We start from the raw sequence: 13,847 nt of genomic DNA, 5'->3' as shown, positions 1-13,847 counted from the left end.
CCTGTGCTACTGTAGTGCAGGTGGCTCCCCCCTGGGTCCTGCTGAGCTGTAGACCTGCTGCGGTATATGGACGCTGAATTGAGGGCCTCAATGGGTGAGGAGCGAGCCCAAGGAGCTCAGACAAGCAGCCAACGATGATGCACGCTATGATTAGCGCGCGGTTTCACCCGCCGGCTCGACCTCGTGACCGTGGGAGCGCGGCCGGGCCGTGATCTTGCAGGGGTGTAGGTGCGAGAGCACAGGCAGCACGCCCGGGTGTCGCGTGCGCACACGGTGGGGCTGCGCCCGCTGGGGAGACGCACGCCGGCGTAGCACCACTCCGGGCAGGCAGGATCTCGCGGGGTGGGCACTTGCTTCCAGTACAGACAACGGCGGCTGCGCGGACCGCGCAGGCACCGGGACCACGGCGGCAGGATCAGGCCGTGCACTGCAGGTACCGGGCACTTAACGTGGTGACACAGCGAGGCATGGGATAGACACACCTCGTCGCCAGTGTAGTGTCCAGGTGGGACAGGACACTAGAGGGCTTGGACTAGGCTGCACTCGGGGTCGCAATTACAAATAAGGCATACACTAGTACCTACTCACTGGGCCAAGACCCGAGCGGTCTTGAGCCCCTTTATATATACCCTCAGGGTGCGTGGGTGCGTGTGTGGAGCGTACGTGAACGGGCCAGGTGGCATAGTCACTACAACTGATAATCCGGTCCAGTGTATAAAAGTAAACAAGAGAAGACCATAGGTGGACACCCACAAGCTGGCATGGTGGTGAGCAGTCGGGCAACATTGCTGGTCATTTACTCCTATGAAAGGTGGGAGTAGCTTTCTTTTCAGGTGAAAACATAAAAAGCCATCGATTTTTAATGGGAGTTCAGGGCAAGGGATTTCACAGATAAAAGATTCCTTTTTGAGAAAATAAAGGATAATTGTGGAAATAAACTGATCCGTATCATTTACTATAGCAGATTGGCCACTTGATGTAAAATCTGAATATTCCTGGAAATAAACTATTTCAGAATGTCAAGATTACTGCTTGATTTGATTCTTATGTGAATCATAAACGCTGATAATCTACTCAAATGTAAGAGTACTTTATGAGAGTAGATTTCAGACTTCTAAATAGCTCTGTTACAGTAATCTGGAAAGTCTGCTTAGCACCATAAATTAAAGGATGCAACCATATTTCTCAAGTTTGTGAGAAAGGCCAGGCCGTGATTTTATGAGCACTACTGCTCAAAGCATTGCATATTGTGATTTAGAAGGAAATTGATTAAACCTTTTGTGGCATACTTTCATGAAGCCATCAGGTTTGGTTTAGAGTAACACAATTTTGTGATATATGTGCATGCCTGCACTTTAATGCACAACCATATTAAAGTCCGACCTGGTGGTGTAGCCTTTGGATTTTCGTTTCACAAAGAAGCAAAAGCAGGAATATATTAAAGGTTCCCTTTCCTTCATTTAGCCATGATTTTGTTTCTATGTGAAGTTAAGGTCAGGTGTCAATGAAACGGTCTTACAGTCATGCTTTCATTATTATAACACTGAATGAAACACAGGGTTTTATTGAAGGGAAGGTTCCTGTGCCATCAAACCTTAATTTCTATAAAAAAAATATTGATATTACATTATGTTTTTGGTCACCGATGTGTATATAGTGTAGACATTATATTTCAAATCCTGACTCTAAGATAAAATGGCATATATATTTTTTGCCATTCTATTCTTCCTAAGGCCATCACTTCAAATAGGTTTGCCCTATTACTAAATATTTAGCATGTTGATAGGATATTTCAATGATTCCATTTCCATGGTATGTATTATAAGCACGACTGTGTCATCCTCAGGGAACCAGTGACAGACACTGCTTCTGTTAAGTCCTGAAAGCAGGATTCTAATCCTCAAAACCATAGATGTTACATTTTAGGTCTCAGCTATAGACAGGCCGAGCTGTGTGTTGGCCATATATGTTGTTTCCAATATATATATGCGTGCTTTTTGTGATTTGGTGTAAATCCGTTCAGTGGTTTTTGAGATATATTTGAGGATGCGAGTCCTTGCAGTGGACTTGCAAACCCTACTAAAATTTGATTGGAAGTCAACACTTCAACCAGGTAATTTTGGCAGCCATCTTGGGCTTCGGCTTAAAGCCAAGTTCCAGAAAAAAAGTTATAAAAAAAAAAAAAGGGGACAGAAAAATCTTTTTATTATGTTGCGGACTGGCAGATGGATAAGCGAATCTGCTGCAAATATTTTGTTTTTAAAGGCAAGCGCGGGCTCCCGTGCTTGCTTTAAAATAACCCCTGAGTGTGCCAGGTCCCTGGGGCATACAGTAAATTTAGGAGGAGGGGCATGGGCCCCCCTCCTAGGGCTATTCGAAGGCGCGAGAACCACCACCTCCCCAGGGCACAAATATAATTAAAAAAATAATGCAGGGAAGGCCACCTCCCGGGCCAGTAACTTATTTATATGTGGGGAGCCTCGCGGCTCCCCCGCTGCCTCGGGGACGGCCACATCCCCGGGGCACTGTTGTTAAGAAATGCAGGGGGCCAGCTCGGCCTCACCGCTGCCTTGGGGACTATCACCTCCCCGGAGCACATACCTTAAATATTTTCTTTTTCTAAATGTGAGTGAGTCACCTACCTGGGCACACAGACAATATTGAAGGGGGTCCTTTGCATACCCCTGGCCCCAGGGAGCACTATCTCTCAGGGCAATATGGAACAAAGGAGGGGGAGCCACAAGGCCTCCCTCCAGGAGCCATAGATGGTCCTGGGGACCGCCACCCCACCAGGGCCGGCTCCAGCAATGTCCTGGGGTGCCCACACTGGGACATTGCAGTCTACTATGGCTTGGCGGAAGCACCGCTCCCACCAAGCCATAGCAAACAACTGCTCTGCTTTCAGCAAGCAAAAGCACAAGATGCTCTTGCATGCTGAAAACAGAGCAGTGTCTGTTTCCCTGCTCGCTGTGAAGTGAAACAGACATTGCTTTGGTATCAGGGAGCTGTATGTCAGCAGCTCCCTGGATCCCAAATCAGTGCCGGCTCATGCAGGAGGCGGGTAGCTAGCAGGGACTGTGAGGCCTTTAGGCTCCCCCCATGGTCCCATTGGTAAGTGGGTGCCCTGGAGGCCACCACTTTATATGGGTGGGCCCTGGGGGGTGGGGTCCTTGGGGCCCAATTTGACCTGGGGAGTTCACCGTGCAGTCTTCATCAGTAAAAGGCCGGGCCCCGTAGGATGTAGTCCCCAGTTCCGAAAATGTCCTTTAATATAAAAACAACATTTTTATTGGGAAAAAAACAGGCAGTTCGCCGGAGGCTACGTCCCCTTCATCACCACTCAGCAAATGCGCCTCCTGGCGCTGTGGTGGTTGGGGGACAAAGTCCCCTTAGATGCTGAGGGTCATTGGGGTCCAGAAACCCCTAATGTTACCTCCAGTAAGTCCAAGACAGCGGGATTGCTGAGAGGACTTGGAGGCTACGCCCCCTTTCTCAACCGCTCTGCAAATGCACCTCCTGACGTGCTTCTGGGTGGGGAAGGAATTCCCCTTTACTCCTGAGGGCCTCAGGACTAAAGTGGACTACTTCCCCCAACCAGTAGTGTGCCAGGAGGTGCGTTTGCAGAGTGGCGGAGAAAGGGGGCGTGGCCTCTGACAACTGCTCAGCAAACCAGGTGTGTGGGTCTTACTGGAGGTGACAAGAGGGATAGTGGGCCCCCAAGCCCCGTCAAGAGCCAAGGAGACTTCATCCCCCAACCAGTAGCGTGCCATTAGGCGCATTTTCAGAGTGGTGGAGAAACGGGACATGGCCACCGAACACCTTTCAGCAAACCCACTGTGTGGGACTTACTGGAGTTAACAGAAGGGCTAGTTGGCCCCCAAGGACCCTCTGGAGACAAGGAATTGTATTCCCTGCCAGTTGTATTGGCTTGAAGCCAAGTGCCAGAAAAAAAGATGTAAAAGAAGAAAAGGGGGCAGGGACCCCACCGGGGGAAAAAGTCTTTTTTTTTTCTTCATTATGTTGCGAACTGACGGGTGGATACGCAAATATGCTGCAAATAGTTTTTTTATTTTTAAAAAGGCAAGCACGGGCTCCCACGCTTGCTTTAAAATAATCTCTGAGTGGGTCAGGTCCCTGGGGCATACTGTAAATTTAGGAGGGAGGCTCTGGTTCCCCTCCTAAGGCTATTCGAACGCGCGGGGACCGCCACCTCCCCAGGGCAAAAATATGATTAAAAATAATGCGCGGAAGGCCCAATGGCCTTCCCCCACATTCCTGGAGAATGCCACCTACCCGGGCCAGTAACTTAATTATATGCAGGGAGTCTCGCGGCTCTCCCTGTGGCTGTCCCCGGCTCCACCGCAGCCTCCCTCTCCCTCTCCTTCTCCTTCTCCTTCTCCCTCTCCCTGTCCCTCTCCCTCTCCCTCTCTCTCTCTCACTCACATCCTCTCTCTCACTCTCTCTCTCTCTGTGTGTCTCTCTCTTCCCCTATTATTCCCCTCATTATATGTGATTGTTTGCATCCCACCTTTGGCAGAGAGTGAGCAATAGATTTGGGGTACTCAACATCATCGTAGCGCTCAGACCCAAGCTTGACTTTTACCCGTGAGCATATGTGCAAGCTCAGTGAAGAAGACTGTTGCCTGACTCCGTTTGTTATCTATGCAGAGGCAGCCTATCTCGGATGGCACCCTGAAAAAAGTGTTCCCTTTCATTTTGACAAAATTGTAGTTCTGAAGTGTTTACAGTATTAACACTTTGGGTAAAACTACACAGAATATAACTTTTGGATGATCTAGAGATAGAAATATGAATAATTTGACTTGTATATTATTAAAAGGGCCCTAAATGCAAATACAATTTTGATTTAGCATATTAGTGCTCCTTCTTGTAATTTGGTTTTTGCAATAGTTCCTCGTGCCAGCTCTAATGAGATGCAGGGTTCTGAACTACACCGCAGGACTAAGTAAAGGAAGAGAGTGGCGGAGGAATCTTCATACTTTGATTAGCTTAAACTAACTGTCAAGCCTGGGCAGGCACTACTCACAGGATTAAAGAGGGAGTTGGTGGCACTCTGCCACCAGTGACACTCTGGTTTCCCAAGTATTAGGCATAGATAAGGCACCGGGAGAGCTCTTGCAGACTACATTTTGATCATGCCATGTTAAAAGCACCCACTAAGCTGTGTATGTGCCAGCATCTAGACTGCTCCTAGGAATTGTCTGATTTGGTTAAAGGGGTGATGTGGCATCTTTGGATTAGGAAGAGACACTCACCTTCTGAGAACTCGGTTATTTTTACACCTCTGCACAAGGGAGAGATTTGGTAGGGAAGAGGAAACTATAGAAGAGGAAGGGTTGCCTAGCTTGCAGATAAACCCCTGCCTGGAGAGGACTCCAGGCTAGTGCTTCTTGAAACTTTGTTGTTTCCTGCCTGCAAGGCACACGCAGTGAGTAACAATACACAGTGGACTTGCTGGGGACCCTAAAGGAAAGGTTTCCCTTGGATTTCTATGGACCAGTTCTGGCTGGCGGTACCTGGACAAGGATACACCAGACTCCTCCAAAAGGCACGATCGCCTTGCAAAGAGCTGATTAGCTATTGTTTTGTTTACCCTTCTCTACGTCTGAGGTGGGGCCCTCAATTCCACCCAGGGAGTTCCCTGGGCCTGTATTGGTGACCCTGCATGGAAAGGAGGTGGGATCACCAAGCGCACGTGAGGCTGTGCTTGCCATCCCCTGCTCCTCGCATTGACAAGAACAGATTGTGGGCAGAACAGGAACAGACAGTGGTTCTCCCGCCCAGCCCCATAACAAGAGTGAGCGCCCGAGTGGGGAGGGAGTGGTGTGAGACCCCAACTCGCGGTGTACCAGAAAACCATAGGGATATCTGCAGAGGGTAACACCCCAGGCACTATAAAACATAGGAGCAGAGAAAGGGAGAAAATTACAGACAAAGCCGGTATGTGCATCAAAGGGCTAGAAAGAAAGACATAGGACAAAAGGAGAATGAGAGAAGCCTTGGGGCAAAAAATTGCATGTTCTGCCATCCTGTGGCAGCACAGTTATTTACAGGAGCAGGCACAAGGTTACTTCTGAAACTCCTAAGATTATATGCTTTAGCAATAGTTGCATCTTTATCATATCCAATAGATCGAAACCAAAACTCATGTACATAAAATGTGTTCAGGATTGCTCAATAGTTTGAGCTACTCTAGCTGATGGTCTTCAAGTTTTGTGTCATCGCAATGTTTGAGAAAAGAAGAGATCTTTTGTTGTTTGAAGAAGTCAGACGGTAATTTAAGGATATAAGATGATGGACTTATGTTATGTTAAAATATTTGTAAAACGTATGCTACCCCAACAACTGAGCTTCCCAGTGCTAGTCTCAACAAAGGCCACTGTAAAAGACAAGCAGAGTAGACCACAGGAGCAATTAAATAGACAACAGCCAGGTATTCAGGGATTTCCTGAATGCCTAATGGTGCTGAATGATCCTGATAGACAGTGGAAGTGCGTTCCAGAGAGCAGGTGCTTTGGCGCGAAATGCGCGGCCTCTTGCTCTTACTCTTCTAACATGTGGGACACAGACCAAATTAAGGTTAGCTGAGTGGAGGACCCGAAGGGCAGGTATGGACGGAGCAAATTGGACAGAATGGGAGGCCCCTGAGAGACTAGGATTTCATGGGTCGTGCAGAGGACCTTAAAGTGGACATGCTTGTCCACAGGGAGCCAATGCAGCCTGCGGATGAAGCTAGAGACAAAGCAAAACTTTGGAAGAGAAAATAGCAACCTTGCAGCAGCATTTTGGGCCAACTGGAGTCTTCTGATCACCGTCTTATTAGATCCTAAGTACAGGACTTAACAATAGTTCAACCTCGGAAGGATGGTAGACTGAATAAAAACCTGTCGGGTGTGGGGGGGGTCAAAAAATCCAAGAATAGGTTTGAGCCCACGTAGTAGTCCAAAGCAAGTGTCTACCATCAATTTCGCCTGGGCTTCGAAGGTCAAGGAATTATCAACCCAGACATCTAGATTTTTTACCACCACCTTGGACTGTGGAGGGATCCCCAAAGAAGAGCACCACCAGTTGTCGCCCCAATGGTGGATATCTCTGCCTAAAAGAAGGATTTCAGATTTCCTTGAATTCATTTGCAGGCAATTGGCCGCCATCCATTCTGCAACAGCCATCATGCCGCTCTGAAATTTGGCCAAATTCAGAGTAGGAATTTTTGAAAAAGAGATCACAAACTGGGTATCCTCAGCCTAGGACACCAACGTGAGCCCCAGGGCTTTCATCAGCCTGAGCCAATGGTTGAATATAAATGTTAAATGAAGTGGGGCTCAGCAAGGAGCTCTGGGGAACACCATGGCACAAAGCGTGTGAATGAGAACTATGTGGAGGGTTAAACAACCTGAAATGATCGCTCATAGAGGAAGGAGGAGAACCAAGTTAGAGCAGCTCCGCCAATACCAATCTTCTGTAAACGCTGGAGCAAAATATAATGAGACATATATATATATCAATAGCAAGGACACACACTATACCTATAAGATCTCTTCCGCCAGACTTCTGGCCTTTAGATTTCCAGGGCGCTACTGCGCCCGTAGAGTCAGTCCGTAATTTGGGAGTAGTGTTCAGTACTAACCTGCAGCTTGATGCTTCAGTGAATCGCACAGTGTCCACCTGTATGGCACTGCTCTGTTGCTGCGTAAGATCTTGCCCCTACTCCCGCCCCAGGTAAGACCAGAGGTAGTGCGGAGCATAATTTTAAGTCGAATTGACTACTGCAACGCACTACTCCTGGGAGCACCGGCCAGTTTAGTCGGAAAATTACAGCGGGTGCAGAATTTTGCCGCTAAACTGGCCCTTTCACGCCGCCGCGCGGACTCCTCTACTAAGGCACTAAGAGACCTCCACTGGTTGCCAGTCTCCCAGCGCATTAAGTTCAAGGCACTATGCCTGGTGTTTAGGGCCCTACATAGGCAGGGTCCGCCCCCTTTGCGGGACCTCTTTTCCTGGTACACCCCGTCTAGACTGCTTCGGTCAGCATCCTCCCACCTGGTGGTTGTGCCTAGGATTTTGAGGTCCCGGACGGGTGGCCGGTCTTTTAGATTCGCGGCTGCAAGACTGTGGAACTCCCTTCCCCTAGGTCTGAGAGGCTTGGAAAACTTCATCTCTTTTACAAAGACTTTGAAAACTCACCTGTTTCCCAGGGTAATGTAACCATGTATTGTATGTGTAAGCGTCAGGACAGTCTAAGTGCCAGGATGCCCGTCGGGTGACAGATATGCGCTATATAAGAATACCTATACATACATACATACATACATACAGATAACAGAAGGTAGTGCTCATAATAGATATGAGGCACTACATGTACAGAACCATGGAGGGATAGTCACTTTGTCCCTTGGGACACGGGGGACATGCAAGTGGTCTTGAGGTCATAACACATATACATATATATATAAAAATATATATACAGTTGTCATTCCTCTTACAGGCCTTCAACTTTCAGAAAATTAAGACACGAGTGCTCTCTACTTGGATGCCATGAAGCCCCTCTTTCACCATTTATAGGTTCATTGACACCCTTATTATGGTCTTAGTAGGCTTTGGCTCCCTAATGGGCTGATTTGCATATGGCCATGTCTGAACTGGGTTGGTGTGGTGAGCAAAAAAACTATGGATTTAGGCCCAGATTTCTGTACTGGGGTGAATGTATGACAATGTTCTGCATTCTGTCCATCAATTGTTGTTTTTGCATTTGTCACCCCGAATGGGATGGGTATGCTCAGACGTGAGTCCCGTGCTCTCCACACCACTGGAGTCAAGCTATCCTGGCTGATGACGACTGAAAGCCAGAAACCGGTCCTAGGATGCTTGATTCCGGTCCAGGGAAGACATGGCTTGGCAGTTCGGGCTGGACTGTTCCCATGAGGCACAGGGTCAAGGCTGATTTGCATATGGCCATGTCTGAACTGGCTTGGTGTGGTGAGCAAAAAAACGATGGATTTAGGCCCAGATCTCTGTACTGGGGTGAATGTATGACAGTGTTCTGCATTCTGTCCATCAATTGTTGTTTTTCCCTAATGGGCCTATCCGTTAATCTTTCCACTTAATTTTCCCTCAGATGGGTCCTATGTAATTTTCAATCTCCTCCAGATGTGTATTATGAGCCAATTTCCCAGTTGGGCCTCACTCCCCCGGTCTATCTTGATGAATGCATGCCTCCGCAGCTCCAGGTTAGCTGAACATTACCTCCTAACAACAGCATACTGCATAGGCTCATGTGCACAATTTGATGTATTTATTTCTCACATAGGAGGCGAATCGGCATGCTTGGCGCACGTTGGCTATATATGATTAGATACAACACCATATTGTCCTCCTTAAGTGCACAACCTGATGTATATGTGTTTTATGTAAAAGCTGAATCGGCACACTTATCTTACAGTTTAAAGATACTTCCTATATAGGCACACCTATATAGGCTCGTGAAGCATGACTTCAGACTTCGACTTTATACCTATAACATATGCAACAATCCACACCACAGAAATACACATCATGCCACAAAATTCTACAGCACACCACATAATTAAACTCCAATAAATACCACTCCACTACACAAAATATGATTCCATATAATTACACTCCAGAGCACACAGTTCCACCCCTCACAAATCCATAACCAAGAATTCCAATCAAACCCACATAATTCCACTGCACATCACATAGCTCTAACTCAAGCAAATGAGAAACCTATTACATTTCCAATGCTCTTTTTCCTTTTTATGACTTGTAACAAACTCAGCTTTCTACGTGGAAGAAGCCTGCACTACAGAAAATGTTTAAATAATCCAGAAAAGTTTAAGCTGTCCAAACATTTAACCTACACAAAACACTTAGATTTAAACTGAAAATGTCTGTTACTCCTGTCTCTTAAACGGGTTAATGTGATTGGATGTAGTCCCAACTTTCATTGTAGAAATGTATTCTGTAAGTGATCTAACGGTGGACTTATTTTTTCGGTCCTAATTACAAAAGAAGCTGTGGAAATGAGGACACGCAACTTGTTTAATAAGGACAATCTTTCATCACCAGGGCACACTCACTGTTGTCATGTAGCATTTATTCTTTTTATTTCTTTACATTCTGGGAAATGTTTGCAAAATGATACAAACTGTATCTAAGTTTGTGTATCCCTAGTTACAACTGCTGTATTGTTCTTTGTTGAATTCGAGATCGTATTTTGTCTTAACAATGGATTTACTGCAGAGTGCATTTAAAATAAAATACCACCATGTCAGTTTAAAATTTATTGTAACTGTTTCCTACAGTTTCTGCTGTAGATGTTCTTCGACAAACCCGCTGGCACCATATTTTGGGAATTCTGATTTACATATGGGCCTCTGTTCATCAGCACCGATGTCACGAGATTCTCGCTAACCTTAGAAAAAATAAATCAGGTGAGATCTTTTTCCTGCTAATCATTCTACCAATATTGCCTTTGTAAAAAAAAATGGTAAGAAACTAATAAAATGAATTTGGTCTGGCTAATGATGTTCCCTCAAGTATGACAATAAGTTGCACTTTTATACGTTGTGAATGATTATTTGACATATGCCTTTGACAAAACTCACTGGGCAGGGGGCAGTTCCTGTATCCGTCTTTCAAGTGAGCAGAGCCTCTTCTGGGATACATGATGGTGCATCATGGTAGGATCCCCAGAAGCATTTGGAATATTAGGTGATGTTTGGTGACCCAGTGGCTTAGTTGTATAGTGCTTTGGTTCGGATCAAATGGCTTGCTCAGTGTTTGTCCAGAGGCGATGTGTGGTGGAAGTAGACAACAGATGCATAAAGACTTCCTTGGTTAGTCTGAGTGTCTGCAGACATTTGTGGTAGTTGTAGTACCAAAGTATTGCTCTTTGCTTGAGCCTTCTTTTTCTCTACCGTCTTCTCTTTGTCCTAATGGCTCTTATGAGTATTTTTGTAGAAGCTGGAGTTGGAGGTTGAGTAGTTATAGCTGTTTATGCTGCACGGTCTGTTTCCTCTTACAAGTACTTCGATTTGTTATATTTTCTGTCTTGGTGGATCGCCTAATGGAAAGTGAGATTTGTGTAGGTTTTCGAATGGTTAAAGGGTACTTTTGCTTTCTATTCACTCCATTCATGTCTTAGGTTCCAGTTGTCGGATCTCAAAAAAACAGGTGGGATTTTTAGATCGCAATCTGTGATTACTTTGATTTGTTTTGTCATGCAAATTGTGCATCTTTGTGTGACTCCATTGTTTAGTGGTGAAAACAGTCGGGCAGTTATCCACACATGATCATTGTGTGCAGTTACATTGATTGCTGATGTTATTTATCACCATGTGATTATTAGTAGCATATTTTCGTCATTACTGCTTTGCTCCATCAGACCCTTGTGAACTGTAATATCTTTCAATTGTTTGAGTACATTTGGAGGATAATTACCGTTGAAATTTCCCTCACCAAAGGTTTAACACCATGCACGCTGCGGGTTTTCCCGCTGTGCGCTGACTTTTTAAAAAACCCGCGGTTCATGACGAGCTCAGCTCGTCATGAGCGTACGAGAGGCGTACCTCATCACGAGCTGAGCTCGTCGTGAGCGTCGAAGGGGTTAATACGCTAGAGGAAATTCAACCAATGGATTTTCTTCCAGATTTTGAATTTCCTTCAGTTACAGTACAACTCTAAATCAAGCTTTTAAAATGTTCCATGTCATGGTGGGTAGCAAAATCAATGGGTCTGCTATTCAAACTGGTTTATCAAAAAACGAAAATAATTTTTTCTCATTTCTTGCAGGTCAAGTGGTTGACATGGGACACAGAGTGCCTTATGGAGACTGGTTTGATAGAGTGTCTTGCCCACACTACTTTGCTGAACTGTTGATCTACATAGCTATGGCTGTTGTCTTTGGAATCTGGAACTTTACCTGGTGCATGGTAGTAATGTACGTGCTCAGTAACCAGTCACTGGCAGCGATTTTGTGCCACGAATTCTACTTAAGGACCTTTGACAAGTATCCAAAGCAAAGGAGAGCATTCATTCCATTTGTTTTTTAAAATCGACCTTTATTTGGTTTTGTTAATCAATTCTAGTTGTGGGCATTTTATGTATATCTAAATACAACTTTTATTTTTGTAACACTTGTCTCTGTGTCAAATCAAATTATTCACTGGAAGTAAAAGGGGCAACCAGGACTTTTTCTTTATATCATATAAGATATCTTGGGGGTGTGGCTGAGCACGCAATGGAGACGGACGCGCCTGGGTAGAGCTCCATGAGAAGCTCCCCTACCGCAGGCCGTTTCTCCGTCATTTTTGCCCGTAACCGCTTGCCGTTTTCAGCGAGTGAGCGCAGGGCACCCTTCTAACGGCCAGAGAAGTTTGGTGAGGCTGCGTCATTCCCGGCCGCTCCAGTGGTGGCCGTCGCAGTCTGCCCGACCCTCTGCTCCTGCGGGTCGGCGTGAGAGGCTACTCGAGGCCGGGGATCCGACCGGCCGACTAGGCCCAACTGTGCAGATTGCCGCCCTGCAGCTTCTGGCGGCTTCTGGTGATTCATGGGTGTTGCGGAGACTCTCCCTGGACGTCTGTATCGAGACCCGGTGGGGTGGTTGGCAGGAGGACTTCTCTGAGGTGCCCTGTGGTGACCCTGCTTAGCCGGCCGGACCTGGCTTTACTCCGGATGCTGCCGGGACCCTTTCTGGACAGCTGACACGAGCCCGGGAGCTGGGGTTGGCCTGGAGATTCCCCGGAGCGCCCTGAGGTGTGCCCCTTTCGGAGGCTGGGGACCGGACCGGCTTGCTGCTCTCCTCTACGTCTCCGGGCCCCGACTGCGATACGCCTGTCCGAGACCTCCTCCTGGCGGCCCATCGGGCCCAACTGAAAACGGGGTGGCGGACCCCCTGCCTGTTCTCGCAGTGCGGAGGAGCGCTGCGGGCCATCTACAATAGTGACATTGTGCACCGTTTCCTGCATGGAGCCACACCCGCCGATGGCAAGCCGCTGACTGCACTGCTGTGGAGGCGCTCCAGGGCCACCAGGGGACTGAACTGTACACGACGGGGGGCACGGTGAGCTTCGCTGAAGAGAGGACTCCCCTTCCCCTCCCTCCGCTGCCTCTCGGGGGATGGGACTTGGAGCTGGGTCCCTGCGAGTAAGGACGTCGAGGAGGGGACTATCATCGGAGGGCCCCCACTGAGACTTCCTTAGCAATCTGCCCATCCAATTGTTGCGTGGGCGCCCCTGAGCGCGGCCACCCACTCCAGGCCAAGACAACTGCCTCGGACCTACCTGATGGCCTTGCGCTTCCTCCCCCTCATACTACCTGGTGACTGTATTGGCGATCGCGAGGTCGCACTGCACCGCCAGGATCACTTGCATGCCTGAGCAGCGGCCTTCTCTGTGCTCCCGCTCAAAAGACACCTGCACGCAGATATAGCCGCGGACCACCTGAGACGGCTGGTGACAGGCCCCCGCCGTGAGTGGGCACTACAGAGATCTTCAGGACCTCCTGATTGCGCTACGTTTGGCTGCTCCACCCTGCTCTGATACCGGGTCTCCTTTCCGGAGTGCCGTAGTAACTATCTTTACCGTACACCTCTGGCTGCTTATGCTGTCGTCGCCCATGTCGGGGGGACCTAAAACGAGAGCCGTCACAAGCCACACGTCGGTGAAGGGGAAAATGGCGAAGCAGGCAGACATGGATCAAACGGCCTCCAAGCTCGACACGATGCTGGCGTCCATGGAAAGACTTGAGGAATCGATGCAGCTGACCCGCGCCTCCCTGGAGACCAAAATTGATAGCGTGGCCAT

The 13,847-nt window shown here is 47.6% G+C and overlaps 1 protein-coding gene across 1 annotated transcript in view; it reads left to right on the top strand.

The window, feature by feature from the left end:
• Nucleotides 1-13,578, top strand: part of SRD5A3 (steroid 5 alpha-reductase 3) — a 161,821-nt gene extending 148,243 nt beyond the window's left edge. Inside the window, exons 4-5 of the mRNA XM_078678953.1 lie at nucleotides 10,347-10,475; nucleotides 11,836-13,578. Of these exons, the coding sequence (XP_078535079.1) occupies nucleotides 10,347-10,475; nucleotides 11,836-12,095 (389 nt within the window). The 3' untranslated portion in view covers nucleotides 12,096-13,578. The remainder of the gene's footprint in view (nucleotides 1-10,346; nucleotides 10,476-11,835) is intronic.
• The last annotated feature ends 269 nt before the right edge of the window (nucleotides 13,579-13,847 follow it).

This window comes from Lissotriton helveticus, chromosome 2_2 (assembly GCF_964261635.1).
Source record: "Lissotriton helveticus chromosome 2_2, aLisHel1.1, whole genome shotgun sequence".
Taxonomy (NCBI): Eukaryota; Metazoa; Chordata; class Amphibia; order Caudata; family Salamandridae; genus Lissotriton; species Lissotriton helveticus.
Note: the sequence above shows the minus strand (reverse complement) of the source record. Positions and strands in the feature narration are given on the sequence as shown.